The sequence below is a fragment of the Macaca nemestrina genome, chromosome 6, assembly GCF_043159975.1.
Source record: "Macaca nemestrina isolate mMacNem1 chromosome 6, mMacNem.hap1, whole genome shotgun sequence".
Classification (NCBI taxonomy): Eukaryota; Metazoa; Chordata; class Mammalia; order Primates; family Cercopithecidae; genus Macaca; species Macaca nemestrina.
This window is the reverse complement of record NC_092130.1, coordinates 180,461,229-180,480,384: the sequence shown is the minus strand read 5'-3', so window position 1 is coordinate 180,480,384 and position 19,156 is coordinate 180,461,229. Positions and strand designations below refer to the sequence as shown.

At 49.1% G+C, this 19,156-nt stretch overlaps 1 protein-coding gene across 22 annotated transcripts in view; it reads right to left on the bottom strand.

The window, feature by feature from the left end:
• The window catches only part of LOC105464584 (probable palmitoyltransferase ZDHHC11B), a 125,793-nt gene that overhangs the window by 87,731 nt on the left and 18,906 nt on the right, over positions 1-19,156 (bottom strand). For 18 of the 22 annotated variants that reach the window (XR_011625190.1, XR_011625189.1, XR_011625183.1 and 15 more), the window contains 5 exons: positions 17,885-18,040; positions 12,041-12,156; positions 8,495-8,529; positions 5,020-5,107; positions 1,994-2,028 (listed from right to left, as the gene is read on the bottom strand). Coding sequence is in view for 6 of the 22 variants with exons in the window: in XM_071099143.1 (XP_070955244.1) it covers positions 1,994-2,028; positions 5,020-5,107; positions 8,495-8,529; positions 12,041-12,156; positions 17,885-18,040 (430 nt within the window). In the remaining 16 variants the exon portion in view is untranslated. The remainder of the gene's footprint in view (positions 1-1,993; positions 2,029-5,019; positions 5,108-8,494; positions 8,530-12,040; positions 12,157-17,884; positions 18,041-19,156) is intronic. The other 4 variants (XR_011625197.1, XR_011625198.1, XM_071099145.1 and 1 more) reach the window with 1 other exon arrangement.

Below are 19,156 nucleotides of genomic sequence, written 5' to 3'. Positions count from 1 at the left end.
TTCCAGGCATTGACTTAGGCAAAGAGCTCATGACTAAGAATCCAAAAGCAAATGCAGCAAGAACAAAGATAAATAGATGCAATTTATCTTAATTTTCTTTATTTTAAACTAAAAACCTTCAGCACAGCAAAAGAAACAATAAGCAGAGTAAACAAGACCCCAGAAAGGAAGAAAATATTCAGAATCTATACATCTGACAAGGGAATAATATCCAGAATCTAAAATGAACTCAAACAAATCCCCAAGAAAAAAACAAATCATCCAGTTGGGCATGGTGGCTCATGACTGTAAATCCAGTCCTTTGGGAGGCTAAGGGGGTGGATCACTTGAAATCAAGAGTCCAATACCAGCCTTGCCAACATGGCGAAACCCTGCCTCTACTAACAATAAGAAAATTAGCTGGGCGTGCTGGTGGGCGCCTGTAATCCCAGCTATTTGGGAGCCTGAGGCAGGAGAATCGCTTGAACCTGGGAGGTGGAGGCTTCAGTGAACCATGATCGTGCCACTGCACTCCAGCTTGGATGACAGAGTGAGACCATCTCAAAAAAAAAAATCATCCCATCAAAAAGTGGGCAAAGTTGATGAAGAGAAAATTCTCAAAAGAAGATATACAAATGGCCAACACATATGAAAAAATGCTCAACATCACTAATTATCAGGGAAATGCAAATAAAATCCACAATGCAATACCACTTTTTACTCCTAGAAGAATGGCCATAATTTTAAAAATAAAGAAAGAACAGATATTGGCATGGATGTGTTGAAAAGGGAAACTTTTACACCGCTGGTGGGAACATAAACTATTACAACCAATATGAAAAACAGTATGGAGAGTCTGCAAAGAACTAAAGGTAGAACTATCATTTGATCCAGCAATCCTACTACTGGCTATCTACCCAGAAGAAAATAAGTTATCTTATGAAAAAGATACTAGCACGCACATGTTTATAGCAGTATAGTTTGCAATTGCAAAAACATGAAACCAGCCTAAAATAAATCAGTGGATAAAGAAAAGGTGATATATATTTGTGATCTCTATATATGTACATACCATGGAATACTACTCAGCCATAAAAAGGAATGAAATATTGGCACTCACACAACCTGGATGGAGTTGCAGCCCATTATTCCTAGTGTAAGTAACTTAAGAATGAAAAACCAAACATCATACTATCTCACTTACAAGAGGGAGCCAAGCTATGAGGATGCAAAGGCGTAAGAATGATTTAATGGGCTTTTGGAACTCAGGGGAAACGGTGGGAGGAGGGTGACAGATAAAAGACTACACCTTGGGTACAGTGTACACTGCTCGGGTGGTGGGTGCACCAAAATCTCAGAAATCAACACTGAAAATCTTTTCCATGCAACAAACACCTTGTTCTCCAAAACTATTGAAATAAAATAAAAATAAAAATTATAACTATATAAGAAAAGAATGTCTGAGGATATTTATATAACCTTAGAGTAATGAAGCTTTTTAAAGCAAGACAAAAGGAAATGTTAACAAATTTGGCATCAGAAAAGTTTACAACCTCTACATGGTGAAAGATCCCATAGGGTTCCTAATATGCAAAGAGCTATTACATTTGATAATCCAAACAATCCAACAGTTGAACATTAATTCACACAAGAAAAACTGTAAATGGTCAAAACATGAAAAAATATTGTCTTAATGGTAGTAAAGAGATGCAATTGAAATATCACATTTTATTGGAATAAAACTAAACATACTCTTAGTATCTCAGGCTGATAGAGTGACAAGAGTTGAAGGAAGGGTGAACTGTACCAACCTTTTGAGACAGTCACCATACAGAGTCTGTGAAGATTGAAAATGCACATGACCTTTGACTTTGAGCCTCCAAAATAAAATGACCTACACAGTACAACACTGGCTCAAAGACACTTCTGGAAATCCTGTTTGCGAGGCCAACCAGACGAGTGTACAACTATGTTACCGATAGATAAAACATGACCATTAAGCTTACGAACTTACCTAAGTGAAGATGGACTCGGTTCATCATCGGCTTCCTGTGGGGAAGTGAAGCAAAATTCATAGGATGAACAAAGACCTTGTTGATGTTGAGCTTACTCTCTAAATTCAAGTTCATTACTAGTCAGTTCTGAGTAACAGCACTTCAGGGATGCCTGGATCATGGAATAGGATCTCAGTGGTGGCACAGCACCCTTCCTCCCAATCCTTGTATTATGGGCTGGACTATATCCTCCTCCAAATTCATAGGGACATACTGACACCCAGTGATGTGACTGTATGTGGAGACAGGGTATTGAAAGAGGTAACTGACGTGAGATGAGGCTATTAGGGTGAGCCCTAATCCACAGTGACTGGTGTCCTTTTAAGAAGGGGAGATTTTGACAGAGACACAAACAGAGGGAAGACTGTGGGAGGACACAGAGAACAGGTGGCCATGTACAAGGCAAGGAGAGAGGCCTTGGGAGAAACCAACCCTGCAGACACTGTGCTCTGGGACTTCCAGCCTCCAGATATGTGAGAAAACACATTTCTTGTTCCAACACCCCATGTGTGGTTCCTCCCTGTGGAATCTCTAGCAAAGAAAAACACCTGCTACATGTGCACACATGTTGTTTTTCCATGCTCCTGGGTAAGAACCTGGGAGTGGGAGTGCTGGGTCACATGATAATATATGCTCCGCATCTAAAGCTTTGCCAGAGTGCTTGCTGATGTGGCATCATCTTTCATCCCCACGAGGAATGGATGAGACTTCCAATTCTCCGATGTCTTCACCAACACTTGGTATTGATCATCTTCTTTTTAATTATTATATTTTTAAGAGACAGGATCTTGCTATGTTGCCCAGACTTGTCTCTATCTCCAGGCCTGAAGGCATCCTCCTGCCTCATGGGCCACCCAAAGCTCTGGGATTTCAGGTGTGAACCACCGTGCCTGGTGGTATTGTTACTCGTTTTTCTTGTAGCCATTCTAATAGGGGCACAGCGGTATCTTATTGTGGTTTTAGCTTGCGATTCCCTGATGTCAAATGATGTTACACACTATTTTATGTGCTTTATTTCTCGCGGATATTGTTGCCTTGGTGAAGAGTATGCTCAACTCTTTTGCCCACTTAAAAACTGAGCTGCTTTCTTGTTGTTGAGTTTTCACGCTTCTTTAAATATTCCCGATCCAAGTATATGACTTGCAAATATTTAATTTTGGTCTGTAGCTTATATTTTCGTTCTCTTAATGGTACAATTGAAAAAATAATTTTAAATGTTTAAAGTCAAATTTATCTTTTTTTCTGAAATAGTGTTTTTGGTGTATATCAAAGAAAACATTGCCTAAAACATCATAAAGATAGTCTATGATTTTTATAGAAATGTTAAAGTTTTCCCCTCTTAATAGGAGATCTGTGATGGAGTTTCCAGTTTGTTCCATTCATCTACTCAGGCTTTCTTCTTGGGACAACGCTGTCTGCAGCCGCAGGCCCACTCCGAGGGGAGGCGATGGACTGCAGGTCTGTGGAGCGCAGCACAGGGCTGTGCCACGGACGCGGGTGCCAGTGAAGTCACGCTCATTTTCAGACGGAATTCTCCTCCCCGATGTGAACAACGAACCAACAGAGTCTCTTCCATAGGATTGTCTGTAGCCCACAGAGATGCGGGCTTGGGATTCAACCTCATGCTGAGCGGATCTTCTCTGCTTCAGACCAGGCGTCACGTGGCTTCATGCGAGAGTGACTGTAAATCATCATCTACAGCGAGACGCTGTGGAGAGACCGAGGGGACTCACGATTGCACCCGGGCAGCAGGTGTCTACGCGGACGATCGCAGGCAGAGAAAATCCCGTGAGCCCGTGTGCCACATGGAGTGAGGGAACTTTGGTGGCTGAGTCTGGGTCGGGGAGGGCTGGGGGCTCGATCGGTTTCCACTGAGTGTGTCTCCAAATCTTCCCTGGAAGTGCAGGCAAGGGGCAAGGCTTGGACACAAGTGTTGCTATTTCTCCAGGCTGGGCTGATCCCCTTTCATTTCCAAGTCTCAAGAGCCTGTTCCCTGAAGTCCTGGGGAAGTGTGGTGAGGTGGCCCCGCCCCACAGAGAAGGGGAAGTCACCTGTAACGTCCAGAAACTGGCCGCTTCACAAAGCCTGCTCAAAAGGACCCCCCTGCACCCTGGTGGGGGGGGTTAGCTCCTGTAATCCCTGTGCTATAGGAGGCTGAGGCCAGGGGCTCACTTGAGACTAGAAGTTCCAAACAAGCCTGGACAACACAGTGAGACCCCACCGCTTAAGAAACAAAAAATAAAAAATAAATTGGCTGGGTGTGGTGGCACACGCCTGGACTTTGAGCTACTCAGGAGGCTGAGGTGGGAAGATTGCTTGAGCCCAGGAAGTAGAGGCTGCAGTGAGCCCTGATCCCACCACTACAATCCACCCTGGGTGACGGAGTAAGATCCCATCTCTAAAAAATAAATAATGACCCAGCAGAAACCTCTGGAAGCCAGCCCCAGAGCAGGGACAGAAATATGTGGCCCTAAAGCTGGCAGCCGTGCTGGTCTTTTCCTGTGAAGGACAGACACAGAGTCCATGTAACACACACACACCATTCACACACACACACGTGACCACACACCACACACAAAACCACACGCTTTTGGCTAACAATTTCCCTCTATTGTTAGGGAATAGACACGGCTAACAATTTCCCTCCATCCTTTATGACAGCACTGTCCCTCGCTGTGTCTTCTGGGCACTTCAGAGGCTGCCCTGGGCATCTGCCCATCACCGCAGCCTGACGGTGGCGCTCCAGTGCTGGGGGCTCCCGCTTTGGTACCGTCTGTGTCTCTCACCCACAGCTGGGAAACGTTCCTGCCTCTCACTCCATCTCTCTTCCGTGCTCCACCCACCATCATTCCCACGTGAGCAGCACCCTTGGACACAGAGTGCTTCCATTCTGAATACCGCCTTAACCTCAGCTTGGGAGACCTCAGACCACACATTCTGCACACGACCCCATCCTCAGGGTACATTGCCGGTGACTATAACTTACCTGTTCCGACGAGCTCTTGTCCGAGGGTAAGGGAGTGGAGTGGTGATACAGGCACTTAAACGTCAGCAGAGAATTCTTGGCCTTGTCTCTGGTGGGACGGGCAGGAGGAGAGAAACTCATCTCAGTTTTGTGGGGGTCTCAGGGCGGCACTGGAGGCTGCAGCGTGTCCTGTAAGCACCACTGCTGTGGGGACCATGTGCCTCAGGACCAGGAGACCAGCAGCTCCTGGGAGGTTGCCTGAGTGCTCCCGGGTTACTGCACAGTGGGAAACACAAGGCGCTTCCTGTGTGAAGGACCAGGACTCCTTCCCACTTCGGACACTGCAAAGCAGGGCCCCCTCCCATTGTGCGGGCCCCGCCCTAGACCAGAGCCTCAGCCAGCGTGTGTCCTCAGTCGGTGCAGCCTGGCTCATTGGCAAATGGACAGAGTGGCACTTTGGAGTCCACAGTGTTACCCATTCGTGGCCATCTCTTGCAGCAGACAGAGGACACTAAGACAGGAGGAGGGAACTGGATTATCCACACAGGCCCCATGTAATCACCTGAGCCTCAAAAAACAGAAATGAGGAGGAAGAACCCAGACACTGAAAGCAGGGGGAGGATGCGACACCCAGTGCTGACAGGAAGTTCGAGGGGCTACATGGAGCCCGAGAGAGCCATGATTCCCACTGGGTCCTGAATGAGCTTGGGGCAGATTCTTCCGCAGGAGCCTCAGAGAGGACTCTGGCCACCGACCGCGCCTCCTGCCCTGCAAGGCCCTCGGCACAGACCCGCTGGGCTAGCCAGGCCTGGACCCACGGAGCTGACTTGGAGTGCTTGCTGAATGCCTGGATTGGTAGTAATTTGCTGCGGTAAATGGGAAGCTAACACCAGCCACCTGGTGGACACGAACTGATGGGAACCCCCTCAAGTTAGACGGGAAGCCTGTGGGGCCCTGCTGTGTCCACGTTTGCATCCTGTCTGCTCCGCATGAGCACACCCCGCATTGAAACACCCGAAGCAGCGCAGAGGAAACACGGGCTGTGATGGACCGTTTCGAAGAAATGCTCTCTGTGAACCGGCCTGATAGCTACCATTGCAGCAGACACCGTGCACCCTTCCCTAAGCTCCCCCTAAACTCTGACTGTGCTTCACCTCTCTCTCTCCACGGGCATTTAGTGACAGGATTTTTTTGGTGTTGGCACAGTGCCATAGGATGCAGATGTCTTTCCCGATACGGAGGAACTCTGTGATGGGCGACGCCAGGCTTGCAGTGAAGACCATGGCTGTGAGTGGTTAGCTGTCCATGTGGCAAGTGTTCCAAACTGCCAGGTGGCCTGCAAACAGTTCCCACAACAGAAGGTGGGTGATGGGTGTCTTGGTACCCATGGCATCTAGAGGACCTGTCAACTTGCACTGTCTTTATCCTACTTGCAACATCTTAACCCTTTCCGCATGAGGTTAGCTCATCAGTCTGTCAGAAAAGCACAGACTGGACTGAAAATCAAACACACTATTCCAGAAATGGGGACCGTAACAGATCCCAAAGACGGGATGATTTATACCCATACAAGCCATTCTTTTTTCCTTTAAGAGAACAATGCTCACAATATTTGAAGTTCAAAAGCAGGCTCCAAAACAGTTGTACAAGGTGACTAGAATTTATAAATCAGCACTTCATGCACATCGGACACAGAAAAATCATTCAAAAGGACGACCGGGAAGACACCACGCCAGGTGCCCACAGTGGCTAAGGGTGAGTCAGGGACTCTACATGACTTTCATTTCTACCTGGCAATCTTTGCCATTCCCAAATTTTCTACAATGTATATACGTTGACTTGGCAATCATTAAAATTTTTTGTTTTTCATTTTGTTTTGGTTTTCGAGTGGAAGTTTACAATTCTGGTTATACTTAGGTTTCTATTAATCTTGTCCAAAATGCATCACAGAGAAAGCATTTTTCTATTTTACTTAAAGGACCACCGTTCCATGATAGTCCAAAGTGAAATTCAGACACTTTGCTGCTTCTCTGTGGGGGCTGTGATGCAGGCCCCTCCCAAGGGCAGGCCTGTGGCTAATGCAACTCCAGTTTGAATTTCATGTTTCTTGAAACTGGACAGAGTGATTTTAAAGCTCATATTTAAAAACAAATGTGTAAGAATTGTTTAAAGTAAATGAAAAATGAAAAAAAATCTTTAGACAGAGGTTTGCCTGCCAGATACTAAAATACAGTAGCTAAATAAGGTTCCATAATTTAAACAGATGGTGCATGCAGCTCCAGGACACAGACCCATGAGACAGAGACGAGCATCCAGACACAAACCTTGGTTTGCGTTCAGGGAAACACAGCGAGCCAGGAAAGGGCCTTTCAGTATGAGGGGAAAGGAATATTATCTAATACAAGAGGTGAAAACCAACAGTTACTTTGTTGGGATTAAATAACCTTAGCTCCTCTGTTACCAAATACAAAAATAAATGCCATCTGGCCTGAAAAGTCAAAATGTAAAGGTAACAAACAAAAAATAGGACTATATTAGCAAAGAGTATTGGAGGATATTTGTATAACCTTAAAGAAGACTTTTTAAGGCAAGATAAAAGGCAATTTTCACAAATTTGGCTTCAGAAAAGTTTACAACCTCTACACGGTGAAAGATCCCATAGGGTTCCTAATATGCAAAGAGTCACTATGTTTGATAATCCAAATAACCCAACTGTTGAACGTTAATTCACACCAGAAAAATGGTAAAATGGTCAAAACATGAAGAACTCTTCAGTCCTAATGGTAGTAAGCAAATGTATATTAAAATATTATATATTTTCTTTGAATAAAACTATACATACTATTAGTATCTCATGCTGAAAAGAGTGACAGGGTTGAATGAAGTGTGAACTGCTCCACCCTTTTGGGGAAGTCATCAGAAAGAGTCTGTGAAGATGGAAAATGCACATGCCCTTTGACTCTTAGCCTCCAAAATAAAACGACCTGCACTGCACAACACTGGCTCAAAGACGCTTCCTGAAACCCTGTTTGTGAAGCCAACCCTGGCCCTGCTGGGTGGGGCTCCAGGGTCAAGGCACCCCCAGAGCTCCCATTTACTTACCACTTTGACTCAGGAACGGGTTGGACTCTCAGAGCTTACAATTTACACGAAACACTATTAGAGATCATCAGAAATACATTCAGACTCACAACTACACGTGTTCATGGAGAGATGTAGAAATAAATAAGGGGGTCTTATTCTTGTGCTTTAGTTTAGATGTTAGTTATGAAGAAGGGAGTGAAGAATGTAGTTTCTGCAAGTAAGACAAGCACATCGAGATAGATGATTTGGTATAATTTAACAAAGTTAAACAAAACTATTTTATCTTCTACTGCATCATCCCATGATGTCAAAATGTCTCATCATAGGTAAATTATTTTCCAGTCATTTGAGTTAAGAAAAGAATACAGCTATTCTTCAGTGACCAAGCAACTGCAGGAAGCTGGCAACTTACCCCTGTGCAGATGAGCCCAGGGCGCCGTCTCCTTGCTGTGGGGTAAACGAAAATTCGTAACATGAAAAAAGAAGTTGTCAACATGCAGCTGATTCTTACATAAAAGTCAAGTCTATTATTAGTGGGTTTTGAGGAACGGTACCTGGAGTTCTCCTGGGTCCTGAGTTCAGATCTCAGAACCACTTACGTGTGTACACGTTTTCATTTCTCTCTGATGAGAAACTGGGAGTGGGATTCCGGTCATAGACATTTATCTTTTAAAGAAATGCCAAACTGCCTTCCAAGGTGGTAGCACTTTACACCCTCATTTAACTCCCACTAGCAATGCAGGAGACTTGCAATTTCTCTACAACTTCACTGACCCTTAGTGGTGTCTGTCTTTTTGATGACAGGCATTCGCCTGGGTGTGTGGTAGTATCTGATTGTGGTTTTAATTTGCAGCTGCCTGATGTAGAACGATGTTGACATTTTTTTCCATGTGCTTATGTGGCATCCATATATCTATATATCTACCTTGGTAAGGAGTTTGTTCAAATCTTTTGCCCATTTTATGTATGTATGTATGTATTTTTATTTATTTTTGTAGACACGCCCAGGCTGGTCTTGAACTTCTGGCCTCAGGCAATCCTCTTGCTTGGCCTCCCAAAGCACTGAGATTATAGGAGCTTCCCATTGTGCCCCGCTCTCTTGCCCATTTGAAAAACTGGGTTTCTTGTTTGTTTGTGTGTTTTTGTTTTTTACAATTGCACTTTGAAAGCTCTTTTGTGTCTTTGTGTACTCCGGACATCAGTCTAAGACCTGAAAATATTTTGTTTGTCTGTGGCTTGCACAGGAACGAACACCTTGCTTTATTGTGCTTTGCTTTACCGCACTTCACAGATGCTGTTTTTTTTTTTTTTTTTTTTTTTTTACAAATTGAGGGTTTGTGGCAACCCTGGTCAAGCAAGTCTATCGGCGCCATTTTCCCCGCACCATGTGCTCACTTTGAGTGTCGGTGTAAGCAGCTTTCAGCAATAAAGCACTTTTAATTCAGACACATAGTTTTTAGACATAATGCTGTTGCACACGTGTCATGTAAACATAGCTTTTATACGCACTGGGAAACCAGAAGTTCACGTGACTTGTTTTACTGAGAAGTTCACTTTATTGTGGTTTTCTACAACCAAACCTGCAATCTCTCTCATGTGTGCCTGTATTTTTATTTTCTTAATGGTGACTTTTCAACAGTAAATATTTTCAATTTTGGTAACATCCAAACTATGATTTTTTTTCTTTAATAGGCAGTGATTTTGGTGTCATATCAAAGAAAACCTTTGTCTCACTAAAGATCACAGAGATTTCATTACATGCTTGCTTCTAGAAGTGCTCTATGTTCAGCTTTTAAGTTTAGGTGTCAGATGGATTTGGGGCTAATTTTTGTGTGGGGAATGAAGTGGTCCTGGGTAATCTTTGTACAGGTATGAAGAACTCAAATCATTCTTTTTTCTTTTCCATGTGGATATCCAATTGTTATAGTACCACTTGTTGAACTATAATTTCTCCCCATTTAATTATTTTAGTACAATTATTTAAAGTCAATTAACCATAAATGAAAAGTTTAACTTTGGACCTTTCTTCTGGTCCATTTCTGTATATCTATCTCTACGTTGGTGCCACACTGTTTTTATTACTGTAACTTTATGTCTCTCTCCATGTCAGCGCCACACTGTCTTTAGTGCTACAGCTTTATAGCAAAATTTAAAGTCTTGTTGCATAAGTTCTCCAATTTTATTTTTTCTCAAAATCGTTTTGGCTAGTATAGTTTAGGTCTTTTGAATTTGCATATGTATTTCAGGACCACCTTGTCATCTCTGCTAAAACAGAAGCTTGCTGGGGTTCAGCAGGGATTGTGGTAAATCTGTAGATCAGGTTTGGGGAAAATTGCTCTTTCAATAGTACTTTTTTCCAATCTATGAATGTTGTATACCTTTTCACTCAATAGAGCATCTCTGACTTCTCTCAGTCATGGTGTGTAGCTTTCAGTGTATATATCTGCACAAGGTTTGTCGAATTTATTCTTTTTTATAAGACTGTGAAAGGAAGTTTTAAAAATATAACCCAGATTTTTCATTGCTGGTGGATAGAGATGTGTGAGGATGTATTTTAATATGTGCCCCACATCCTTGTTAAGCGACTTTATTATCTTAACTGGGTCTTAAAACATACTTTTAGGATTTTGTTGCCTGCAAATAAACAGTTTTACTTCGTATTCTGTGTGCCTCTATCTTCCCTGCTGCGTTGGGCCGGCCGGAATGTTCCGGCAACGTCAGAAGTAGGAGGAGGGGGTGTCATCGCCTGTGCCCAGCCTCAGAGAGAGGGTCACCAGCCTTTCACCAGGAAATGTCATGTCAGGTACACGGGGTGCTTTCCTGTCATTCCTAGGTCACTGAGATTTGTTAAAAATCATGAATGGGAACTTGCTGGTAACAAACTCTTTTCTGCATTGATTGGCTTGATCACATGGTCACTGTTCTCTATTGGACGAACGTGCTGAGCTGTAGTAATTGATTTCTAGGCCTTAAGCCACTGCTTACCCCGGAGCGATATCACTTGGCCACAGTGCATGATCCTGCCCGGTGTTGCTGGATTTGGTTTGCCAAGGTCTTATCAGTGGTCTTTGCCTGTGTCTCCTGAATGTATTGGCTTACGAACGCCTGGCTTTGGTGTCAGGTTGATGGTGGCACTGCTGAATGAGTTGGGAAGTGTTGCTTCCTTCTCTGTTTTCTAAAAGAGTCTGTGTGTAGTTGGTATTATATTTTTTCCTTAAAATCTCTGCTAGAATTCATGCATGAAGATTTCAGGGCCTGGGATTTTTCTTCACTGGGAGATTTTAAATTAGTAGTTCAGTCTCTCGGCAGCTCTATGTCTATTGAGATTTTCTATGTCTTCTTGAGTTAGTTATAATAATTCATGTCCCTTAACTGGAAAGGGAACTAACTTCCTTAAGTTAAAAAGCGTGTTTCAGGCCAGGTACAGAGGCTCATGCCTGTAATCCCAGCACATTCGGAGGCCAAGGCAGGCGGATCACCTGAGGCCAGAAGTTTGAGACCAGCTTGGCATGTCAAAACCACATTTCTACTAAAAATAAAAAAATAAAAATTTGCCGGGTGTAGTGGCACACATCTGTGATCCCAGCGACTTGGGAGGCTGAGGCAGGCAAATTGTTTGAACCCAGGAGGTGGAGGCTGCAGTGAGCTGAGATCTCAGCACTTCACTCCACCCTGGGCAACACAGCGAGACTCTGTCTCAAAAAAACAGAAATGTTTAGGAGACTCAGTTCCATTACTATCTTTGCACTAGGAAGTCGTTGGTGCATTTCTGGTATTTAAGTTCACAAAGACACACAGACACACCCATGCACATAGCCTCACACAGACACACACGCACTACACACACTCACAGCAGAGTTCATAGGCTGCACCACCCTGAAGCAAAGGAGCATGCCAACCAGAGCGACCTTAGACATTGTCCCAGGCCTGAGACACGGAACAGAGACACAAGCAGTACCTGGAGAAATCCGTCCTCTATTTGCGCGCATGGATCTTTCCTCACCACTTGGTGTTTTGAACTCTCTTCTTTGCGGGTCTTAATGAGATACTCAAAGGTGGTCAGCTTCTTGGCCTCTGGAAAGCGGAAAGGAGGAACAGGACAAGTTACCAGCCCTGCAGCTTTGCGCAGCGCCCACAGGACAGTTCAGAAAGGCAGCCAGCGCCACTGACCCAGCCCCTGCGCAGGGAGCGGTACTCCGCCCACCACGCAGGCCCTGTGAGGCCAGGATGGGTGCAGGCGCCTCGTGGGTCCAGCTCCACAGCTAGCTGATGGTCAGCAAGAGAGCTCTGCAGCTGTGACCTGGGGACCGGCACCGCTCCACACCCCCCTGCCCACCAAGGCCTCACTGAGCTGCACGTCAGTGGTGTCAGAAGAGAAGCTGCCTCTCACAGACCTGGGTCCCCCATACCATGCAGCCTGAGAGGTTGCTCCAGATCCCCTGGGAACACTGGCGGGGGTCAGAGGCCAGCTCAGGAGGGGCCGCTCTGTCTGAGGGTCCGGGTGGCCTGCGGGATTCCTCACATCTGGACACGGGGTGGGGCACACCTTGGGGGATTCACAGAGACCCCGAAGTCAGAGGACGACAGTGCGGCGGCCACCCCGAGGTGCTGGCTAGCGGGTTCTGGGACCACACACTCCTGCGGGCGCTCAGAGCCCCAGGCCCAGGAGGTGAACACGAGTGCCGTCAGTGCCACTCAGCACAGCCTCTGATGGGGCCGAGACAGGTCACATCCCTGCAGCCCTGCACAGAGCCCACCTCAGCAGGCCGGCCAGAGCCCCATCAACCCGGCCTGCACTGCAGGCAGCAAAGCAGCGCATCGAAGCAAAGGAAAACCTGAGACACCCGTTTATCTAAAAGACTCGTCTTAATAAACGTTAATAAAATGGGCTCTGCACCTATTTCAGCCACGAGCTTCCGGGGAGGTGCCAAAATCTCCATGCTGCTTTCCCTAAGCACCAACACCATGAGAGCTGATGTCTCGTGACTATTTCTGGAGACTGGGGCAGCCGCCCAGAGGCCTATTTGCAGTGAGGAGCAGATGGCGGTGGGTGCCCTATGGAGTTGCCTGCAGCCAGCCCAGCCCGTCCCTGCAGTGTTTTGGGTGTTCGGGCCTGGCCGGGCCTTGAGCTGCTTCACATGGCTCGGGCTAGTCCTCCACGCCCCCCAGAACCTGTCGTGGTTTGAGCACACGAACTTGTGCTTGTTTATATTCAAGTTAAAATATATGTTCTTTTGCCCAGGTTTGCACAAATACCATCAAAACCAGATTTTCAGCGTGCCCTGTGGCTGCCAGAGGCCCACTTGGTGCGGGTGAGCTCTGTGGGAAACAGTTAACCTGAGCGTCATGGTGAGGTTGAGGGCAGGGAAGCCGCAAAACCTCCCAGGCGGGCCCAGGGTCTCCAGCATGGCTGGGGCTCCCTGGCCGGCCGGGCAATGTGGGGAAGGCTGTGCTTCCCTGACCTCATCAAGCAGGTTTACTCTACAATCTACCGTGAATGTGGCTCCCATCCATCTCTGGAAGGCAGCCCCACATCACTCACCTGCTCAGGGAATTGTGCCCTCACCACGAGCACTGAGGACTCTCCAAGGTCCGTCCTTCAGCTTCAAAATGAAGTCTGAGTGGCCAGCTGCTTCTGACACAGCTCCCCATGGCCCCCCACCTGACACCTGCCCCCAGAGGAACAGAACACACATGCAGGCCAGGCTGCACCTCCAGGAGCCTGCACAGGAGACTGGCGACCTTGGCCTGGGGACCACCCTCCACAGCTGCCTCAGCCTCATGGAGTGGGAGGCAGATGGCCTCTCAGGCCTCTGGATGAGAGCACAGCCCAGAGCCCCAGTGGACACCTCTCCAGGGACCCTGGCAGAGACACAGCTCAGAGGTGCTGGCCTCCCCTGACCACAGAGGCTGAGGTGATGACGTGCTGCACTGAGCAGCTACGTTATGGGGCAGTTTTACCACAACTAACAATAACCAATCTACCCACTTTGTCCTGGAAATCTATTCTTTGATGTCTAAATACCCTAAAATCAACACATTCAGCCCTGGCTCCGTCAAGGTCTGAGAGACCCGTGGCCCGTGTTCCGCTCATGGAAGCACTCATCACTCCAGTTGCCTGGGTTGGGACCCAGGGGCCCGCGGAGGCCCCGTCCTCACGTTGACCTCAGTGGGCCTTTAAGTGCTGCTAGTTTGGAGTCCCAGACAGCTCCCCAGGCCACCCTTCCTTGTGTTTGCAAGCTCACCATGATGTATGGATGACTCTGGAGGCTGCCTGCCAGCTCTGTGTCCCTGGCTTCCCTCTGGGATGTCGGGCACAAGGTGGCCCGTGTTTCTCACGGCCTGTCCTACCCACATTCAGATCCTCGGGAAACGCCTCGGTGACCAGGACCCCTGACATGGTTTCTGTGGCTTCTCTGGCTCAGCTGGGATGTCTCCACACTAGACAAACTCACACAACCACAGCAGGCCACCCCGCACCACCTCCTCCTGGAGGCCACAGGCAGCCACAGGATGGGTGGGTGGGGACTGAGCCGCATTTTAGCAGGAGTCCAGGGTCTTCCTTGGAGCCTTAGCAGCTGTTTGGGAAAGGGAACTCTAGCCCATGCCCAGAGCCAGTCTCCCAGGTCCAGGGGCAGCTGACCAGCCAGGGGCAGGTGCCTAAGGTTGCCAGTACGTACACCGGGGGCGAGGCCCTGCAGAGGGAGAAGGTCCCATCAGCTGCTCTGCACTGGCCTCTTCCACACCACACAAGCCCTGAGCCAGCTGGGTGGGCTCGTGGCCACACCTCCCTGCTGTGTGCAGGTCCCCTCCTTGGCATGACTCCTCTGGGGGCCCTTCCCGAGCCCCTGGGGCCAACTGGGTGACCAGGAGAGGCTGTGGTGAGACACCTCCTGCATCGACGGTCTCAGAGGCCAAAAGCAAGGGAGGCTGGGAGTCGCCTGGGGCTGTGGAGCCGGGAGCCCTGCCAGGTAGAGAAGCAGCTCCCAGCTGTCCTGGAGTCACTGCCCAGGGAGGCTCCGGGTCATGGGGGCGGGACTAGGCCAGGGCGTCGTGCCTCCAGGCATCATGCTGTCTGCTGTGGTCGTGTGGGTTTGTCTGCCCACAGTACCCACCTGCCTGTCCTTTCATGTTTCTGCCACACCTGATTTGGGTTTTGTGTTCAAGGAGCCCGTTGCAAACGCAGTGCCCGGCTCGGAGGACAGACCAGGCCATCCCTCCCAGCCCTACATGGCTTCAGGCCCACTGCACTTCCCTGCTCTCCCCAGGCCTGACATAGCCTGGCGGGGGCATCTCCTCGCTGCTCTCTGATGTGGGGAAGGTACCACTGCAGGAGACAGGAACAAATGGCTGATGCCCCCCGATGGCAAAGGTTCGTCCTCTGGGACTTCACACCCTTCAGGAAGCAGTCTGTGTGGGCCACGCCTCCCCAAATGCCAGCAGCACAGGCTTCCACAGCACCAACGGTGCCACATCCAGGGCCAGCGTGGGAGTCACGTGCGGGTCAGAAACCTTGAGAAAGGAGAGGTACACGGTGTAGCCGTCAGCGGCGCCCCTGAGCTTGGTCCCAAATGCAGGGGCGAAGCAATAGGTGGTGTCTGCACCTATGGTCAAGCACACAGGTGACCACTTTGCCTCCAGGACTACAGCCAGGCACCCAGGAGCAACAGGGTGCTGGTGTCGGCCCTCGGGGTGGGCCGTGTGCTGGGGGCCTGGCCTTCTGCCCCTCATATGCCCACTGAACAGTGCATGTGTGAGCGGCAGCCAGCTCCTGGCATGCTCTGCACTGTGTGGCCGTGGCCAGGGCTGGCAGAGCCACTCGGGCACAGAGTGCACCAGGGGTGGATGGCCTCTCGGGCTCCAGCACCTTCCATGGGTCAAGCTTCCTCTGGGGGCTTCTGGATCCACCATAAGCAGGAGAGTCCTGGCGACGCCCAGGTCAGGCACAGTCTCCTTGGCCCCTGGGACCGCACCCCCGTGCCTGCTGCTGCCCCTGCTCCTCCGCCGCCTGAGGCGAGGGCCAGCTTCTTCACAGCACAAAGGCCGTCCACACTTGTTCCTGTCTCATTCTTCATCCTCTCGTCCCAGCGTGCAGGTGACCATGCCTCGCCCACAGAAGCCTGCAGCCCCCTCACGTGCTCAGCACACAGTTGGCATTGACTATTTTAACCCAAGGAAACATTTTGTGCACAAAGTTGGAAAAGAATGACAAGTGCAGACTTTGTACCACTGGGCAGTTTGGGCGTCCGTTAATCTGCGGCATGTGTGGAAAAGACCATGTGAGCTTCGGCCCAGGCTCGGCCGATTCTCGTGTTGTGGGGGGACTTGCCCTGACTCTGAGCCTCTGAGGGCGAGAGATTTCCTGATAAGGAGAGATGATGAATTCTGGGTGAAGTGAAACTCCAGGAAAGCCTTTGTGGGAAACCCAAAAATATTTAAATATAAGAAAGATGGCTAGATAATTCTAGAAAGTACTTTTAAAAATATTCCTGATTCTAAGAGGGGTGGAGAGTTTTGAAGGAGGCCCAAATGACTTCTCACGCTTAACCGTTTAGGCTTCAGGAACGGGCAGCCTGTGACGTTCTACAAGGCAGAAGCGTGTCTCTGTGAAGTTACATCTGAGGCTTTAGTTCCATTCCATTCAGTAAACACATCCTAAGCACCTACTCTATACAGGAACTGGTCTTGACGTCCAAAATTAAAATTCTGAAAACACCACATTCAGCACTCTGTCCGTAGGATTTAATCCAGTGATCTTCACTGCACTTTCATTAAAAAAAAATTCAACCTTCAGGCAAGACAACAGTGACTGCAAGATGTGCGTTAGAGGTGTGTGTTATAAAACATTCCCAGGGTTGTGTGGGGACGGTGGTTTGTAGGGTAACCTTTGGTTATAAACAACAAGCCTCTTGGTGGTGCATGTTCATTCTGAGCTGCGCATTCTCACCACAGCTGCAGACAGGGGCTGCTCTGCAGACGGAGGTGAGCGCAGAGGCTGACCCACCCGACTCCCTCCGCCCTGACCAGGGGTTGGCCAAGCTGTTGGGAGCAGGGCATTCTTGGGGGCTGGCCTGGACACATTCTGCTGCCCGGGTCCAAAGAAACCCCCTGAGAGGCCACAGCCTCAGGGCCACCACTGCTCAGAGAATGGAAGATGCTTTGCAGCTGGCCCACCATGACCAAAACGGCTGATGCCAAGAGCAGGGAGGTGGTTGTTACTTCCAACAACAGGTTTCCCTGGGGCTGGAGAGTTTACCCTCCCTGGTTCAGCAACATGACTGACCACCTACTGCTGTGCCCGCTGTGAGACTCAGCAAGACCACCAACTCTCGCTTCAGTTGTCTGGTTAGTGGATGACCTACCTGCCTGTAACATTTTTCATTGTTAGAATTTCTACTTGCTGCTTTTCTAAGTCCACCTGTTCTTATTTCATAATGTCCTATTCTTATTTCATAATGTCTTGTTCTTCTCCAATAGATCCCATTCCATTGTCTCTGAACATTTTAAACTTGTTACTTCAAGCACCCGGCACTGCTCCTGCAGGTCTCTGTGTGAGTTTAGCTCCTTGCTGGGCCTGCTGGGCCCTCATGGCTTTAATTTCTTCCTGTGATTTGCCCTTTTTGCCCATGATCTCATTTCTGGGACAGGCTGACCCTGAACACATGCGAACACGGGGGGCAAAGACACCGGCCCCAGGCATGGGGGGCTCAGGGTGGGGAACATACTCAGGTAGATGCATAAGATGAGCAGCTCTGACCACCCAGGCTTGGGGGAAACGGGGGGCTTAGGGTGGGGGACATACTCAGGTAGATGTGGAAGATGAGCAGCTGGCCCAGCTGCACCAAGCCAAGCAGGTCCAGCAGGAGCACGACCATCCCGATGATCACGACTATCAGGGTCTGCACCTGCACCGGGAACAGGGGAAGGAACAGCAGCCACGTGTTCGTATTCTTGACATCTGTCGAGACAAGAGAGAGACACTGTGTCCAGCACCTGTTGACGGGCGCCACATCAGGTGGACGTCGCAGACCAGAGCTTGCTGGGGATGGGGTAGCGTGGGGACAGCTGGCGCAAGGGAAGCCTCCCTGCCCAAGTGGACGCCTCCCGTACCTGAAGGCCCTGTGGGTCCTGCTGCCTGCGGTTGGTTTTTATGATCCCTGCTTTATGGATCTAGGAGGTGAGGCTCCGACAGGGTCACTAAGTGCCAGGGCCCCAGCACTCACCCCTTCCTCACTAAGTGCAGGGGTCACAGCGCCTGCCAGCTCTGCCGGGCCCCAGCACCCATCCCTTCCTCATGGCCCACGCTATGTCCCTGGGCCCTCTGCACCCTAAAACAGCCGCCTTCGAATAGAACAGGAAAGCCACAGCTCTCGCCTGGGGTCATTTCTAAGATACGGTCCTCTGAGACACTGGGCTGCCAACACTCAAAACCACACCACTTCCAAAAATCAGGCGTAATGCAGAATGGCAGAGGGTCAGACAAGGTAGAATGGGAGAGGGTCGGGTAAGGCAGAATGGCAGAGGGTCAGACAAGGTAGAATGGGAGAGGGTCGGGTAAGGCAGAATGGCAGAAGGTTGGATTCAGCGTGGATGTCATGTCTTTGGGTGACGGACCCTCTCTGGAACTGGTGGCCTCGGGGGCCATCTAGGAAGGAAAACACCACAGTCGGCCAGATGGGACCGCAGCTCAATGTGTCTGGGCCAGGCTGGACCCCACACGGCCCCCTTAGCCGTGACATCACGACGAGTCCAGCCCATGGTAACAAGGAGCTGCTTTGCTCAGGGCCCTGCTGGTTTTAAAGTCCTGCAGAATCATCTGGAACAGCAAACCCAGGAAATCATCAGTCCACAGTCACTGAACTCACACCGAGCCACTGGCACTGCCGTGTGGAAGCAGCATGTTCCGGGAGAGAAGCCAGCACACGCCGTCTCGGCCACCTCTTGCCTCTCACTCTCTCCTGGCATCCCCCATGGTGACGGCCCAGACAACGTGGAGGCTGCTGGGGAAGGTGACTTGCTCCAGGGGGAAGAAGAACACAACAGGCATCGTCCTGGGCTTGGGCCCGCTGAGGTC